Here is a 19,386-nt window from a genome sequence, read left to right as displayed (position 1 = left end):
TAGTTTAATCCAAAGGTATTGTTTAGTGTAAAACTCATTGAAAATTAGCCGATAGGCAGTTGATTCATTAAATGATAAGCTCCTTCCTCTAAAAAGCTGTTAAAATGGCCTCTTTCCCAAACCGGAAGCGTTAGCTTCAGCCGTTACGTTTTTTCATTTCAACCTAAAAACAGGGTCTGCAGCATTTTTGAAAGTCTTCATTTTCGTGGGTCAAAAATGCTGGAGTAGTGCAAAAGTTATGCGTTTTAAAACTAAAGTGCACTAGTGTAAACATCGCCTCAGAGAGAGATGGAAGTTCTACGTCAGAACGTGTTGTGGTACTCTAGTACTTGCAATGCAGCAGAGACTGATGCGGAAGAGAAGAAATTGTTGAATAAAGTCATTATTTTTGTTTTCTTTGCATACAAAAAGTATTCTTGGAGCTTTATATAAAATTACGGTTGAACCACTGATGTCACATGGACTATTTTAACAATGTCCTTCCAACTTTTCTGGGCCTTGTACGTGGTAGTTGCGTTTCTATCTATGGATGGTCAGAAAGCTTTTGGATTTCTTTAAAAATACCTTAGTTTGTGTTCTGAAGATGAACAAAGGTCTTACGGGTTTGGAGCAACATGAGGGTGAGTGTTCATAGTTTTCATTTTTGGGTGGAATAATTCTTTAACAATGCTTTCCATAACCTCTACTGATTGACCTTAACATAACATAATTAAATGATTTGTTCTATTACACACATGATCAAGAATAGCTTGAGTCTAGTTATTCAGACACTCTGTCAGGTTTTCTGGAATAAATCTAAGAAAATAGGGAGGGAAAGAAAAACTGAGTGTGGCCAAACATAGTCCTCACCTTCGATTCCAAGAACTCCATTCTGCTTGTTCTCCTCAGAGACTTCAAACTTATTGATTATGTCCATACAGTACTCAGGGGTCACATTGGACATCTGTGAAGAAGCAGAGAAAGAATGAAAAGAAAGGGTCAACCTCATGTCACTCTTCCAGATAGGATCCATAACATGTCAATCATTTGGTCTCTAAGGGTCACCTCCTTTTAAAGTAAGATCACCAAAACCCTCCAAACTGCCATTTTGTCACTAAATGGCTTTATCCTTCTGTTTTGTCTGCACCCTTTCCCTCTTTTCACAACTTCCCCCAGGGCTTCATGGCCCATGCGTGGGCAGAGAGAGGGAGCAGAGGCACAGAGAGGCTTTTTTAGCATCACACTGGGGCTGTTCATAGCCTCAGCTGGAAAGCCATTATAATGGCTGATAGAGAGGCAGAGCCTTTCACTTTCCGATTCCTAAAGCATACCCAAGATATTGAGCTGGAATAGGAAAAGAAGTACAATAAAGGGTGTCACAGAAAAGAAATGCATAAAACACAAACGCTCCAAATGAATGTAAAATGTGAGGTTTACTATATATACAAAATGATTATTAATCACAGCTAAAAAAAAAAAATAGTGTACTACTCTAATATTGGCACCGTTGGTAAGTATGAGCAAAGGTGGTTATGAAAATAAATCTGCACGATTTATCCTTTTGATCTTTCGTTCAAAAATTTACAAAATTCTAACCTTTCACTGAAGTAAAACAATGGAAAGTGGGGGGGAAGTCTCATTATTAAATAAATGTTTTTCTCTACACAATTATTGCAATGTCCTTTTCCCAGTGTCTGATGATTTTGTAGAACACCTGACAAGAAATCAGAGACCATTTCTTCATACAGAACCCCTCTAAATCTTTCAGATTACCAGCTCCATGTTGGTGCTTCTTCTCTTAATTTTCTATAGGGTTCAGGTCAGGGACCTAGGACAGTCATGGCAGAAGCTTCATTTTGTGCTCAGTGACACATTTTTGTGTTGATTTTTATGTTTTTTTTTTTTTTTGGATCATTGTCCTGATGAAAGGTCCAACCACGATCCATAATAAGATTTCTAACAGATTCAGTCAGGTTTATATTTTTCTTTATCTATTGGTATTTGATAGAATCAATGATGCCATGTATCTGAACAAGACATCCAGACATCCTCTGGCAGATAAATGGCCCACAACATGTAAGATCCACCAGTATATTTAACCATGGGCGTGGGGTTCTCTGTATCCCTGTTTGCACCAAACCCATCTGGTGGGTTTGCTGCCAAAAAGCTCTTTTTCTAGTTTCATCTGAGCAAGAAGGTTTTTTCTTGAAACCCTCCCAAACAACATGTGATGATGTAGGGGCTGTTTGATGTGTTTTTAAGGCTTTCGGACCCCAAGATTCAACTAATCTCTGCAGTTCTCCAGCTGTGATCTTTGGAGAGTCTTTGGCCACTCAAACTTTCCTCCTCGCAGTGCATTAAGATGATATAGACACACGTCCTCTTTCAGGCAGATTTGTAACATCTTCAATTGATTGGAACTTCCTAATTATTGCCCTGATCATGGAAATGAGGATTTGTAATGCTTTAGCTATTTTCTTACAGCCACTTTCTATTTTCTGAAGCTCAACAATCTCATTCTGTACATCAGAACTAAATTTACTCCTTATGATGGATGATTAAAGAAGTTTGCCCTTTGTGTTCCTCATATTTATAATCCTGTGGAACAAGTCGTCATGTCTGGACAATTTCATGCTCCTATGTAAATATAAATGGGAATATATGTGAAGAGTTCAGATGCAAAACCAGCTAAATCCATCTGACGTTTTTCTTTAAAATTAGCATTTCTTTCTGGCTACTTTGTATAGGTTTCTATGTAAGTAGTGGCACTTCTGTTTGGGCTGAGGCTGGGATTTAGCGAGTCTGAAATAAAGTATTTGATGGATGTATAATATGTGTCAGGAGCCATCACTCAGTATCATTATATCATTTTTGACCGAGATGGCTTTTAGCTGGTTTTGCATCTGAACTGTTCATATATACTCATAAGAATTTCCTGGTGCCAATTTTCCAGTGTGAATTTTGTGAATTTTTTGAATGAAAGATCAAGAAGATAGAGGAAGAGGTAGATTTATTTTCATAGCCGCCATTGCTCATATTTATCGAGGGTGCCAATATTACTGGAGGGAATTGTAGAATAAAAAGAATCAAACAGTCATAGTGAATAAAAATGAAATCAGAAACATTAATGAAGAACTAATTAATGTATCTTACAATTCATATAATTTATATTATTTCTGGGTTATAATATGAAACAATATGTGAAATTATGCTTTGGTGTATATATGTTATATAAATGTTTTTTTTTTTTAAAGATGTTTCTTATCCATACCAAGGCTGTACTTATTTGATCAAAACATTTTGCAAATTTATGCAAATTTACAGTCATCAGTGTCACATAAACTCTCCAATATGCTGATTTGACACTTAACATTTCATATAATTATCAGTGTTGAAAACACTTATGTTGCTTAAAAGTTTTGTGGAAACAGTGCCAATTTTGTGCTAATTTCAGATTTTTTGAAGGTACAGAAAGTTCTATTTTTAACTTCATAAATAAAGAGCTTCAACTCATGTCTAATAGTGACACGGCAACTGTGTGGACTATACAGACAGTGTATAGTAGGATGCTAGAGCTTAAGGAGGAGCTAAGAGCCTGACATCTGAGGCGGTTGCAGAACATCAGTCAGAACAGTGCTTATGGGATTTACATTTAAAATACTATGCAAAGCTGGGGGAGAGAGCTTCTGCAACAATCATGTATGTTCATAAAAGCATGAAAATATCATAAACAGACGTGTCTACTGGAACATTTGCACTGGCCCTTGACATGGTCCCAAACTCCAGTTCCAGATGAGAATGGCAGAGTGACACAATATCAAATCTGAGAGGTCACGAGTTTTGATCAGGAGGAGATATCACACTAACCTTTTGCTCCACACGCAGAAAGTTGCCAAGCTCCTCTGCCGTCAGGTGATCCTTCTTCTCACTGAAGCACATGAGCAGTAGATAGAGGTCTCGCCTCAACGACATCATCTTATAGAAGACAGTGAACTCCTCAAACGTCAGTGTGCCCTGCTGGTCATCAGTGTCTGCTTCCTGTGAACACACGCAGAGAAAGAGCAAAGTTACATAATGGGTTTCAAAGCTTTCAAGAGAAAATATCTTTACTTTGCTAAATTGTCTCATTATGCCTGTTATATGACAATAGTATACACTGACCTTTTTGAACAACAAGTTTAACAAGTCATCCATATTATACTTCCTTTCTACACAATTCTCCCTCTCTTTTACTGACAAAACAGCTACTGCTCAGCATTAGCTCAAATTAAATATCTTTCCCAGAAATTAAGCAAAAACTGCGATACAACTTTTGAGACTTTAATCATAAGGTGCTATATAGTACACAACGGTGTTAGCATGGCTCTATTGAACAAATTGTACAAAGAAAACAAGGAGATATTTAAAATTACAATTTGTACCTCGCCTTGAGGGAACAGCATGAGCCTGATTAAATCACACTTTCTACAAAGCAATTGAAATACTGACTGAATTTTAAGAGACTTGTCAACATATCAGATACTATTTACACTGCAGTTTACCACCCAGACATTTTCTTGTCATCTACTCACCCTCATGTCTTTCTTTTCTTAGATGAACATAAACAAAGACATTTAGAAAAAAATATTTAATCCATATGAATAGGTTCCCAAATAGTGCAAAAGTACATACAAAGCTGGAAAAAGTGCATACAGCCATCATGATAGTAATCCATAAAACTTATTCCATGAATCAATGTCTTTTGAAGTGAAATGATTGGTGTGCGCAAGAAAAATACAAATATTTCCTTTAATTGTTTTTTTTTTTTTTTTTTTTTTTACTATAAACCATCACTTCCGGTCAACTGTCGTACATGGTTTTACTAAAGGGTCAAGTTTATGTTATGATGTACAGTTGAGGTCAAAAGTTCACATATATCTTGCAGAATGTTAATTATTTTACCAAAAATAAGAGAGGGATCACACAAAATGCATGTTAGTTTTTATTTAGTACTGACCTGAATAAGATATTTAAAATAAAATACATTTACATATAGTCCACAAAAGAAAATAATAGTTGATTTTTTAATTGTCTTCTGGGAAACATGTAAATATCTTCTGTAGCTTCTGAAGGGAAGTGCTAAATGAAAAATATATAAATAAGCAAAATAAGTAAAATTTACAAGTCTTAATTTTGCTCAAAGGTTTACAACCCTGGCTTTTTATTTCATTTCATTTCATTTTTACTCATGAACAACTATCACTATAAAAAAAATAAATAAATAAATAAAAAAAAAAACCCAGCAGAGGATCATTCAGGGAACACCACAGTATCAAGAAAGAATCAAGCGTATATAAACTTTTGAATAGGGTCATTTTTTATAAATTCAACTATTATTTTCTCTTGTGGACTATATGTAAATGTCTTTAATGTGAAATATCTTCTTCAGGTCAGTACTAAATAAAAAATAACATGCATTTTGTATGATCCCTCTTATTTTGGTAAAACAATTAACATTTTGCAGATTCTCCAAGGTGTAAACTTATGACCACAACTATAAATGTACCGTCACTTCTCATGTGAGCTTCAGATTGCATTTATATGAACTCACAGAGATGGGTCATATTACTAAAAATCTTGATTTGCATTTATTTGAAGAAATAAAGTTATATACATCTCATTTTTGGGTGTACTGTTCCACTTTTCCAATTTTCCCCACATACCTGGAACATCTGTTTGACTTTCCTGCGAGGCAAGTTGACATTCAACTTGTGTAAAAGCTGATAGATCTCTTCAATGTTCAGAAGACCATCTCCATTCTTATCAGCCTCCTCGAAGGTCTGCTTCATCCACTTACAGCAAGGTTAAGAAAAAAGACCTCCAGGGAAAAAAGCTAGACAATGAGAATAAAATTACACAATGACATTTATCTTAATCAGATGAATTTCGGGATCGCAAGACAGTTTAAATGAAAATTTTGTATACTTGTCATTTCTGGGCGGTCTGTCTCTTTAAAAGAAACCTAATTAGGAACATTAGTATCTATATTACTTTTCTGCCTGTGCACATCAGGAGTGGATGAGCTCATCCTTCGCTCTTCTCAGAGCTGTAACATAATTAGCTCTAATGCTCAGCTGAGAGAATCCCATAGCTGACAAACACAGAGTAAAGATATGCAAGGTTTACTGTGAGTGTAAGTGTGCATTTTCATTGATTTTTCATTAAAAAAATGGCCATCCTGACAGCTGAAATAAGTAAAGCTCTTGTTTTATTGTGTCAGCCCATCTGTTGACTGCTTTATTTGTCTCATAAAATGACTAGGTCATGAGATATGAGATTTTTAAAACAAAAACCCAGATCTCGGTGCGCTTGGAGGGCAAATGCATGATATGGAAGATATTTCTATAAATTTAATTTTCTTCTTGTATTCTGAGAAGCTTACTATGATATTTGCATATGGGTGCAGATGATTTTTTTTTTCTGTATGTATGGTCAGTAGTGGGGAGATGTCATGAAATAGATCATCTATACTGTGGAAGAAGAGATGTCTGGTTTTATGAAGTATGACAGTTGGCAAAGAGCCTGTGATGGATGTATTACAGGCAGGAGAGAGGCAGCACTTATGTGACTGAAAGGAAAACCGTGAGAGGCTACTTGGAAGGGTCTGCAGACAAGGGACAGTCTTTGAAAGTCATCCAAATATAGCAGTCGATTCAGGTAACAGCGGTGCGATTAGGAGTCTAATCAGAGGGGCATTAACATTTAACCAGAGCTGTACGAAGCAGAATATCTGTTTTATATTACATGTCATTTAATGTTAATGCATTTTCTTTGATCTATTAAGCATGTCTTGTACAGCGGGTGTGAGTGGGTTAAATTTCTATGCCTGTGTTCCTGACTGTGTGATAGAAATATCTGTCTGTTTTTAGGGCACGCTAAAAATATCGATTTTCTTCATTTGAACAGTCTCAATATTGATTCTAACAATTTCAAAATCAATCTTTTACCAGTGTTTCCTGCTTTTTTCAGTCATATTTTACAGGTTTGCAGCCCGTAGAAGAAAACATGTCTTTCTACCATGTTGACCTCATGGGCTGTACAAAGTAACATACAAAGTCTGAATCACAAAAAATTAGTCTTATGAACTGCATGAGTTTCATTTCATAATGAATCAAAAGCATGCAGAGCAATCAGTGTCGTCTGTTTCATGAACAAATTACTTATCATTCAAAAAACTTAAAGGGGACATTGGATGCCCATTTTCCAAAGTTGGTATGATACTTTAGGGTCTGCATCATACTTTGGTTATAATTCCTCAATGGTCGTGTAAAACAACACCCTTTTTACCTCATTAAAAGCAGGTCTGTTCACAGCAAACTGTTTCGGTGCATGTCTCTTTAAATGATAATGAGCTACTACTCCATGTTCTTCCATTTTTTGTGTATTTGGTGGCGTGTTAACATCAAAAACAAAATGAATCCACTGTGTCCTCAGTAGCTCTGATGTCAGGAGAAAGTGAAGACTCTTATGTTCACTTTTACATCCAACTACAAAACACCTGATTGCTTACAAGACCCTCTTGTCGCTACAGCTGCTCAAGTGTGGAGAAAGTGGCGGACAGTGTACAACTGGCTAACGGGTGGAAAAATGGTAATATGGTACAGTCCATCAGCAATCAAGGGCGGGGCCTAATAAGTATGATGTCATACTGCTCAGAAAATCAAAACGGCTTGAAAATTTAGACTGTTTAGGTTTTTTTGGGATTAAAAAAGGGGTATATGGATTTTTAACATTGTAGGGTGGTTGTGTCCACAGACTGCTAAGAACTAACTAATTTAAATATAGTTTGCTGCAAAAGTTGCAGTTTGCAGAATAAAACACAAAATAAGAGGGATCCTACGAAAAGCATGTTGTTTTTTTATTTAGTACTGACCTGAATATGATATTTCACATAAAAGAGGTTTAAATAAAGTCCACAAGAGAAAATTTTATGTAAAAAATTAACCCCGTTCAAAAGTTTACTTACGCTTGATTCTGACCTGACACAGCTGTTTTTTTTTTTTGTTTGTTTGTTTTTTGTAGTTATAGTTGTTCATGAGTCCCTTGTTTGTCCTGAACAGATTCTGTTCTTCAGAAAAGTTCTTTAGGTCCCACAGATTATTTGGTTTTTCATACTGAGGACAACTGAGGGACTCATATGCAACTATTACAGAAGGTTCAAACACTCACTGATGCGCCGGAAGGGAAAACAATGCATTAAGAGCCGGGGGGGGGTGAAAACTTTTGAACGGAATGAGGATGTGTACATTTTTCTTATTTTCCCTAAATATCACTTTTTTTTTCATCTAGTACTGCCTTTCAGAAGCTACAAAAGATACTTACATGTTCCCCAGAAGACAAAATAAGTTAAATTTACCCTGATCTTCAAATTCTAAAAGTTTTCACCCCCTGGCTCTTAATGCATAGTGTTTCCTTTTGAAGCATCAGTGAGCGTTTGAACCTTCTGTAATAGTTGCATATGAGTCTATCAGTTGTCCTCAGTGTGAAAAGATGGATCTCAAAATCATACAGTCATTGTTGAAAAAGGTTCTAATACACACAGTTGCTGAAACACCAAAGAATCTGTGGGAACTGAAGGACTTTTCCGAAGAATAGCAGGCAGTTTAGCTGTTTAGGATAAACAAGGGACTCATGAGCAATGATCATTAAACAAAAAGGGGAAAAAAAGCAGCTGTGAATCATTCAGGTAACAACACAGTGTTAAGAAGAATCAAGTGTATATGAACTTTAAATCAGGGTCATTTTTACAAATTCAACTATTCTCTTGTGGACTACATGTAAATGTCTTTTATGTGAATATTTTATTCAGGTCAGTACTAAAAAAAAAAAAAACGCAAAAAATGCATTTTGTATGATCACTCTTATTTTGGTAAAATAATTAACATTTTGCAGATTCTGCAAGGTGTGTGTAAACTTTTGACTTCAACTGTACAAACGGCATGTAAAAGTTAATTTTGCATCCGATGTCCCCTTCTGCATGACCAGCTTGAACCCACTGTAAAATGTGCATGGGGAAACCTTTCACCCAATTCCAGATTGAGTGTATTCTTATTGAATTTGGATTATGTCCATGAAAATTAGCAGGACAACTAGCAGGTTTGTGCATGTGTTGGCCATTATAGTTTGCCAAATCTTGCACCATTCTCAGTCTAAAGACACTGAAGACACAGTCTAAAAAGACTTCAAGGCTCCTCTCTTCTGTTTGTCTGGCTCCTCCAAGATTGTGTTTTTAAAACAAAGGACACTGGAAACCCTATCTCGTTATGCACAACAATAAAACTGGTCACAGTTGAACTGGCGTCTAGATTGAAAGCATAAGTGAAATTACCAGCGGCCATATGCTGTGTTTCTACTGTTATGGCAGATTATAATGACTGCCTCCTGATGACTCACGCCTTTTTAATGAGAATAACAGACATAAACATAAGGGAGGAGAGAATGAGCAGCTCAGGCTTTTTATCTCCCCTTCCTCTAAGGCCAGTCCTTTCATGTGAGGAAGTGCTTCTGTAAGAACTCCCTGCAGAGGAAGACTCCCTGAAGCAGCGAACTGCTCACAGGCAGACTGACTCAAAGAGCTCCCGCTATCTCCCTCTTTGTACATCTCTCTTGTAAATCGGTCTAAATCAATCAGTCAATCGATCACAAATCCTTCCTTCCCTCTCTGCCCCCATCTGTTTATCCAATAATGTATTCAACTTCTCTTCAATCCCTCCATTAAATGATTAGGTCACTCAAAAATGAAAATGATGTTCTGTTCTACTGAATTCTCTATGTTAAAGCTGCTCTTTTACATACAACGAAGGTAATGGCAAAACCAAATCACCATAAAAGTAGGCTATACAAATTGTGTGTCATCTTACAGTTTTTCTCAGTCGCTTTGGTGCATTTCTCAAATCTGAAATGAAATTCTCAAAACTACTTTTTCAACCTCCACATCTAGTCACTTGTGCACATCGTAATAGCAGTTTCTCATTCTTTTGAACAAGTTGCGATTGCTTTGGTACATTCATGCAATTGATTATGTACATTTGTCTGCGTTTTCCTACATTATCAGTTGCTAATGTCATGTTGCTCAAAATGTATTATATAGTTCATAAGTCATTAAATGCAAAATGGTTGATATAGTTGTCATAAACTGTCAAGTATATTTTCTACACATTCCTGTTAGTCTATTTGTAAATTTGCCATGCATCTTGACTTTCACTAATAAGGGAATGCAGATTAACCAATAACAAACCAGTAGTAAGTAACCAGTAGTTTATATAATTGCAAATATGCATTTGTTGCATGGAAAAGAGCAGTGTGAACATTTCTCAAAGCATCTTCTTTTGAGTCCCCCAGAAGAAACAACATGAATGATGAGTAAATGATGACTATTGCTGTAATAAATTTATACATCCGTCCATTTTGCAGTAAAGGATATTGGTCATGTGTGCGCTGTCTCTTTGCTAGTGAATCTTCATCACTGATACCGGCCATCAGGTATCGCAGTCCAGTCACCCATGTCCGTGCTTCCTCTGCGTTTGAGGTAACCAAGTCCAGAGATTCCATGTGATTGCCATGGTAAATAGTGAAACAACAACTCGGATCAAAGTTTCCGTCTGCATGGCGATGGAAAATGTCAGACTGACGACCTTCTGTGACCTTGTAGAGTGAGTCGATGGTGACTGGAAGGGAGAGAGAGAAAAGAACATGATCTTTAAACCCCTGAAACAATGAGCCACAAGCTATGGATGACCAACACGCAGAGATACATTCATTAGCAAAAGCCTTGCCAGCAGCGATCTGACCCACATTACTCAACTACAATAAAAGATTTGCTCAGGCAAACAGTTCAGTTTAAAATGGAATGAATAGAAGCTGAAGTGGCAATGCTGTGTTAATGATACTTATCTGATTCTGTAATCGAATAAACAATTATATGGAGTGGCAAAATCTGACAGTTATCACCCCCTACTTGCCCATCTTCATGGTTTCACTTTTCACTTTTAAAGCATTGGACCATCACAATATGTAATTAGACTCCCAGTGTCTTTTGCTCTGTGTTGTTCTCATTATTCGTCACTTCGTCGTCTTTGGTTTCCCATTAAGGGAATCCAGGCTTTAGCGTTGGCGGTCGAGTGTTTGTTGTGTTGCTTTACATGAAAGCACAATTTTTGACAGCCTCTGCAGGCACTGTGTGCTTTCTGTCCACTTCAGTCTTATCAACATCTAAACCCAAACCAGTCTCCGAATCTTTCAGAAATCCCCAATATCAAAGGGATATTTCACACCAACATAAAAATTCTAAAAGTCTTTTTTTACACAACCACATGTCATTTCAAACTCTACTGTTATTATTTTGGTGAAACACAAAAGTGGATTTTTTTTTGCAGAAATTTCAAGTAACCCTTGCCATACAATGACAGAATAGTGACCACAGCTGTAAGGCTCCTAAAGGTACAAAAATAAAACATTGCGAAAAGCACCATAAAAGTTTTATAAAATCACCTTATTACAAGTCTTCTGAATCTATTTGATAGCTTTGTGTGAGGAACCGGATCAAATAATAAACAATTATTTATGGAAGTTTGTTTCTCTCATTGAATAAAAAATAAAAAAGGTAATTGCGACTTTTTATCTCACAATTCCAACTTTTTTTCTTACATTTGCGAGTTTACATGTTGCAATTCTTACTTTTTTTTTTTCTTCTCAGAACTGTGTAATACAAACTTGCAATGTCATGTGAGATATAAAGTCAGAATTGCAAGATATAAACTTTTCTCAGAATTGCGTGACAAACTTGCAGTTGCGAGTTATTAAGGCAGTATTGGGTGATATAAACTTGCAACTTCTTTTCTCAGAATTGCAAGTTTATACCTTGCAATTTACGGAAAATACAAGTTATTAAATCAGAATTGTGAGATATAAACTTTCAGTTTGAAAAAGTCGCAGTTTGGAAAAAAAAAAAGAAAACGAGTTTATATCTTGCAATTCTGACTTTTTTTTCCTCAGAATTGTGAGATATAAACTCGCAATTGCAAATAATAAAATCAGAATTGTGAGATATACACTCAAAAATTCTGAAAAGAATGTGTGTATCTTGAAATTGTGACTTTTTTCTCAGAATTAACCATATGCATGGATTACTTCCTTGTTTTAGACAAGCCAGCTCTGTCATTTCCGGTCAACTGTACTGTGTCGTAATAGGAGTGTCCTTTGCTCGTTTTCTCTACATAATCCATTCACAATTCAAAACATGAAACTGAATGTTAATGCCGCTATCATTATTTACTTATTACGTGGAAGTTCTGTAAACTGTGTTTACGTCTCGTAATTCTGATATAAACTCGCAATTACGAGGTTTTATTTAGTAGTATTGGGTGATATAATTTTGCAATTTTGACTATTTCTTGCAGTTGTGAGTTTATATCCTGCAATTCTGACTTTACATCTTGCAATTTTGACTTTATAACTTACAATTGCAAGATTATATCATGCTATTCTGAGGAAAAAAAAAGTCAGAATTGCCTGTTTACATCTCGCAGTGATGACTTATATCTCTCACAACTGCGAGTTATGAGGTCAAAATTGTAAGATATAAATGCTCAATTCTTTTTCCCCTCAAAACTGGACTTAAGAACTTACAATTGCGAGTATATATATCTCACAATTATAAGAAAAAAGTCAATTGCGAGATACAAACAGTTCTGAGGAATAAGTAATGTGAGTTTATATTTCGCAATTATTACATTATTTCTTGCAATTGCGAGTTTATATCATGCAATTCTGAGAAAAAAGTCAAACTGCCTGTTTATATCTCACAATTCTGAGAAAAAAAGTCAGATTTGGAACTTTGTATAATGCATGTAAACTCTCAACTGACCATTCGCAAACAGCTTGACAGGCGATCTGACCAATCATAACACCGAATCCACCATTCTGTCTGACAAACAAATCAGACAGGAGAGTAAATTAACTTCGATGGACTTGAAACATTGTGTGTATTGATGTCTTTCCGCGGTTGAAATAAAATACGTTCTGATGTTCACTCACGTTTTTTTCGTCCTTTGAGTAAAGAAGAAAAGACGATCAGTCCACATGTCATTGATCTACTAAGGCAATAAACTGATCCGTCACAACACATTAAAGAGCCACAAAACAGTATTTATTAAATCTTTTTAAAGATTTTTTTATCATTTACTCACTTTTGTGTCATTTCAAATATCGGTGTGCTTCCCAAAAGCAGCGTTAGCTAACTATGATCACAGGTTCCATTACAATCTAATGGTAACACTCAAAAGACTGTAGTTGCTTTTTGGGAAACACATCCCAATGTCACTTTCTTTCTTTTAAAAAAGATATCCTCTTGTATGTTCGACAGAAAAAAGAATTCTTTTCAGGGTGAGCAAATGAATATAGTTGTCATTTTTGGCTAAAATATTCTTTTAGATTTCAGTGTGAAGACTTTGCGTATAATTCACCAGTCACATGGACAGCAATTTTGATGCATTTATAGTGTGTTTTGTCGTCATTATGTTGTTTTATGGCAAGAGCTGAGTAGATTCTAAAGAAATTTTTCCTTTTGTGTTCCACTGAAAAACAAATAACAGCATGTGGGTTTGGAATGACATGAGCAGAATATGAAATGACAGAATTTTTAATTTCTGAATGAGCTACTCGTTTAACACCGATCTTTAACACTTCCTGTTAGGATAATAATCTTATCAAACAGCTCTGCATGTGTTCTGGAAAGCCAAGTCACATCAAAGCCGTTGATTCCGGTGCTGATCCCTTAACCTGACAATGAGTTGGGCACAATCTGTCTTTTTTTAATTATGCAAATGGACTAACAAAGAGGCTTATCTTATGAGAGCAGTTCACAAACATGACAGCCGCAAAATAGAGAGAAGGTGGGGAGAAAGGGGGTGAGACAGAGGGGACAATAGCACTTGAGCTTTTTTTAACTGTACTGTGTAATAATCCACCCATCTGGGCTAGGTCAGATCAGCTCCGTTAACAAAAGCCTAAAGTGAATATGGAGAGGAGTGAACAGGATTTATTTCCAGCAACACTCATTCAGGGAAAAAAAGGGAGCGCTTATGCGGAATTCACTTCACCCAAACAAGCAGAGTGGAGCGCAGACACAGATGGTGAGAGAGCGGTGTGTTTCTGGAAGCCCCTGGCCTGTGATTCATACACAGCCATTATGTAAGAGAGAAGAGCTGTGCTCAGACACTCAACATATCAAAATCTACATGGGCTGCTTTGATGGGGAAGCAAAAGGGAGCAAGTATTACACAGAGAGCAAAAGAGGGGGAGGAAAAGAGAAAGAGAGAGAAAGGGAGAGCCAGCAAACAAGAAAGAGACATCAGGAAAGTGACAGACAGAAAAAGATCAGTAAACCACAGATGTGGAACACTGAAAGCAGATTGTTTCTGACTTTCCATCAACAGGGAATTTAATGCACATAAAGATAAAGAAAAATTGGAATATTGCAAAAACAAAAAACAAATGAAGCAGAGCTTTTATTCCATGTTTCGGGAGAACCAAATTCTGGGGAAAACTGGAGCAAAATAGGACAGAAAAACTTCTGACTCACATGACTGATGCACAACTATGAAAATTATTTAGTAAATGTGTTTGGACATTTTATTAGCATTTTGTTCCATACAGAATTTTTACAGGATATCCAAACATATATAAAGACCATTTTTTTTATTTCTAATAATTGCTATTTAAATTGTATAATTGACATTTGTTTTTAAATAATGTGCTAGCATCTGCTTTCTCATTTCACTCCATTTCTCCTCAAATAAGAATATATAAGTGCTGTCAATCGATAAAAAAAAACAACAACAAAAAACTATTAATCACATTAATCCAAGTTTTTAAATATACTTTTATATTGCAATAATTTCACATTCAATATTCAAATTAATGTAGAAACAACAAGGCAGTATATTTTGAATATTTGCTTAATGGCATCTTTTTTTCAACACAGGCTTACTGGAAATGCGTGCCTGTATATACATTTCGGCAAAACTGAAAAAACGTAACTATATGTACGAAGCACTGCAGGCAACTTTTATTCCTTTTCACACAAAGTATGATTTAGTGTACAGAGTGTATGATTAAGTACAGAGTTTTGATTAATAAAGCCTGATTTTCACACAATTACTTGCATAATATTATGACTTCAAAACAATTTGAAGTTATTCTTAAAAGTTATTGGTTTTCTCTCTTTTTTTTCCTTTTGTTCTTTGAAACATTACAGCAGCTGCGTTATAAGGTTATTTGACTGCTATCACTTTAAGAGCTGCCAGTTGCCAACCCTAGCTCCGCCCCTGCGTTAACTGCATTAAATTATTTTTATCACTGTTGAACTGGAAAAATGAATCACTTGCATTAACATGCTAATTTTCACAACACTAATATATATAAATATTTTGAATGAACTTTTATTTTTATATTTTTACAGACAATGTACTCACCCCCTCATCCAAGATGTTCATGTCTTTCTTTCTTCAGCCCTAAAGAAATTCTGTTTTTTTTTTAGGGAAACTTTTCAGGATTTTTCTCCATATAATGGACTGATATGGTGCCCCGATTTTGAACTTCCAAAATGCAGTTTAAATCTGGCTTTAAACAATCCCAAATGCGGTTGTAAACAATCCCAGCCAAGGAAGAAGGGTCTTATCTAGCGAAACAATCGGTTATTTTCATTAAAAAATACAATAATTTTTAATCTCAAACGCTCATGCTCTCCTTGAACTCTGTGTATTCTGGTTCAAGACAGGGTATGTTGAAAAAGTCCAATAGTATTTTCTCCCTCATCTTGAAAAATCATTTCAAAATCATCTTACATCACTGCAGAATTTTTGACATACCGTAACTGTCATAAACTGGAAAAAAAAAAAGCAGTTCAGGCAGAGTAAGACAAGATGAAGCATTTGACATTAAAAAGTATATAAGTTGTATTATTTTTAATGAAAGTAACCAGTCGTTTAGCTAGATAACCTTCTTCCTCGGTTGGGATCGTTTACAACTGCATTTGGGATCATTTCAAGCTGCATTTAAACTTTTGGAAGTTCAAACTCGAGGCACCATACCAGTCCATTATATGGAGAAAAATCCTGAAATGTTTTCCTCAAAAAACAGAATTTCTTTACGACTGAAGAAAGAAAGACATGAACTTCTTGGATGACAAGGGGTGAGTACGTTATCTGTCAATTTTTGTTCTGGAAGTGGACTTCTCCTTTAATTTCAGGTTTAGTCAATAATAACAAAACTGCATCATCATTTTACATATATTTAACAAAATGTTTCCATACATCTGTGTTTGTTTGACTTACTCTTGGCTTTCTCACTCTTGCGAGATGGTCTCCAACGAATGCAGGAACGGTGTTCATCCAAATAGAAAAGCCGGACCAGACCTTTAGAACCGTTCTTCAGCTTCACCATCTGAGTTCCCGACTGCATCACACTCATGCATCGCTCAACTGCGAGTAGAAAATAAGCACACACATACACAGTGAGTGGGCTGATGCACTTAAACAGTGAGGTGAAAATGTAAAACGGCATAAAAATGGATTCTGTCACTACAAGTAACAGTTGATGGATGGAGGTTATAAATTGGCTGAGAACAGCACTATGGATATTTTTAGATAGTGTGACGATGGGTGTCATTTTAATTGTGACACATGTAGCGCAGTTATGGAGCACATTGAGTGGAGGGATATGACAAAATTAGATAACTGGTGGGGTTTGCACAATTAGAAACAAGGCAAAGAATAGAAGGTTGAAGAAGGTACAGGAACCCTGCTGAAAACTCTGAGAGGCCTGTGAGAAGACCAAAATGATGCAACACAGCAGAGGCTGCCTGCAACCCAGCGCATCTTCTTGACTGAGTGAGATGGCAACTCCCTGTCCTAAAGGGCCACTGGGACCAATCGGCTTTACATCAGCTGACAGATCTGAAGGTCTCTAAATAAAACTTCGGCTGAGGCTTGCTCGCCACAAAATAGAGCTGCAAAGACAAGCTCGAGAGGAGAACATGTACATGTGTGTATGCGGCATGCTTGCTTCTCCTTCAAAATCACTTTGCACCATAACACCAGTGTGCTTCGGTTCATCTCCTCCATCAGAGGGCTGACGAGAAGGGCATACAAAACCTAAAAATCTCCCTCCAAACCTGCATTTACAATACTCGCAAGCACTTCATGCTGTCAGTGTGATTTTAGGGTGAAGTCACCAAGGAGAATGGAAAATGTGAATTTGAACATTTAATAGTTTTGTATGTGAAGCATACGTTTGTTCTCCATCTGACACGATCGATGCGGGGTGGCCTGAGGGGGTGGTAGGAGGAACAAGCTCTCGAATGATATAAAGCGAGAGTGGAATGTGATGTCGACAAGTGATTTATACAGCAGACAAATGAAATTAATATGCTATTTCCAAACAAAGAGCATCTTAATTGTTCGGTTTTCACCAAAAGCAAAACATGACATACAGCAAAACACAACATGATGCAATATAATTTTAGCCAATCAGAGCAAATATACAGCTGAGGTCAAAAGTTTACATACAACTTGCAGAATCTGCAAATTGTGCGTTATTTCACCAAAATAAGAGGGGTCAAACAAAATAATGAACACATAAAAATGACCCTGTTCAAAAGTTTACATACGCTTGATTCTTAATACTGTGTGATCCACAGCTGTTTGTTTTTTTTTTTTTTTAAGTGATAGCTGTTCATGAGTCCCTTATTTGTCCTGAACAGTTAAACTGTCCGCTGTTCTTCAGACAAATCCTTCAGGTCCCACAAATTCTTTAATTTTTCAGGATTTTTGTGTATTTGAAACCTTTCCAACAATGACTCTATGATTTTGCGATCCATCTTTTCACACTGAGGACAACTGAGCGACTCATATGCAACTATTACAGAAGGTTCAAATGCTCACTGATGCTTCAGAAGGAAAAACGATGCATTAAGAGTCAGGGGTGTAAACTTTTGAACAAAATGCAGATGTGTACATTTTTCTTTTTTTGCCTAAATATCATACTTTTTTCATTTAGTACTGCCCTTCAGAAGCTACAGGAGATACGTACATGTTTGCCACAGGACAAAATAAATTAAATTTACCCTGATCTTTAAATTCTAAAAGTTTTGACCCCCCGGCATTAATGCATTGTATTTTCTTTTTAAGCAGCAGTGAGCATTTGAACATTCCGTAATAACTGCATATGAGTCCCTCAGTTGTCCTCAGTGTGAAAAGATGGATCTTAAAATCATACAGTCACTGTTAGAAAGGGTTCAAAGACCAAAGATTTTGTGGGAACTGAAGGATTTTACTGAAGAACAGCAGGCAGTTTAACTGTTCAGGACAAACAAGGGACTCAAACAACTAAAAAAAAAAACAGTTGTGGATCATTCAGGTAACATAGTAAAAATCAAGGGTATGTAAACTATTGAATGGGGTCGTTTTTATAAAGTCAACTATTATTTTCTCTTGTGGACTATATGTAAACATATTTTATGTGACATCTTATTCAGGTCAGTACTAAATAAAAAATAACATGTATTTTGTATGATCCCTCTTATTTTGGTAAAATAATTGGCATTTTGCATATTCTGCAAGGTGTATGTAAACTTTGGTGGGGGTTTGGGTAGGGTGAACACCTGTCCCGCTTTGCGTTGTACCGCACAGCATTTTCACCCCTTGTCTCGCATGTCGCATATTAAGAAAATGTCCCGCATTTTCATCAGTCTGTTGGATTTTAATGATTATATTAAGAAAATGTCTATGCGTTCTTTTGCCTTTTTAAGAAAGCTTTTTATTTATTCTTTTTGCGGCATAGTTTCTGCACAAAGGATGTGCGGACCTCATCAAGTGATCTAGAACCACCAACGAAAAATGGTCGAGCACACATGGAAAAACAAGATATTCTCCATTCATTTTAACCAATTAAAAAGTGTTAATAATTAATTAAAATAAATCGATGCAGCTTTCAGACACAACTTTCCTCTTATTTTAATAGTTTGTTTGAGGCGGTTTCTGTGGCATTATTTTAATGACAAATGTCTGCAGCGCATTATTGTAATGCATCAAAATGTGCAAGCACAAATCTCTTCTCTCGCATGTGGATTCTCTTCACTCTCGTAAAAAAAGACACGCTTTCTCTCGCTTGCATGTGCGCACTCAGAAACACAAATCAGCGCATATGACAATGGATGTAATCAGTATTTACATAGCTTAACAGTAGAAAATGTATTAGTCTCACACGTGTCCTGCAAAATCACAACTGTGTCCCGTAACAGCCCTATTGCCAGGTGGTCACCCTAGGGGGGGAGAGAGGCAGCTCTGCATTTTTACACAATATCTTAAG

The 19,386-nt window shown here is 36.2% G+C and overlaps 1 protein-coding gene across 1 annotated transcript in view; it reads right to left on the bottom strand.

Annotated features, from left to right (window-relative positions):
• Positions 1 to 19,386, bottom strand: part of plch1 (phospholipase C, eta 1) — a 71,653-nt gene that overhangs the window by 37,483 nt on the left and 14,784 nt on the right. Inside the window, exons 2-6 of the mRNA XM_051135611.1 lie at positions 16,353 to 16,499; positions 10,443 to 10,685; positions 5,682 to 5,812; positions 3,847 to 4,017; positions 850 to 943 (exon numbers count right to left, since the gene is read on the bottom strand). Coding sequence (XP_050991568.1) covers positions 850 to 943; positions 3,847 to 4,017; positions 5,682 to 5,812; positions 10,443 to 10,685; positions 16,353 to 16,499 — 786 coding nt within the window. The remainder of the gene's footprint in view (positions 1 to 849; positions 944 to 3,846; positions 4,018 to 5,681; positions 5,813 to 10,442; positions 10,686 to 16,352; positions 16,500 to 19,386) is intronic.

Source organism: Labeo rohita, chromosome 18 (genome assembly GCF_022985175.1).
Source record: "Labeo rohita strain BAU-BD-2019 chromosome 18, IGBB_LRoh.1.0, whole genome shotgun sequence".
Lineage (NCBI taxonomy): Eukaryota > Metazoa > Chordata > Actinopteri > Cypriniformes > Cyprinidae > Labeo > Labeo rohita.
The sequence above is the reverse complement of the archived record's forward strand: the minus strand, read 5'-3'. Positions and strand labels throughout refer to the sequence as shown.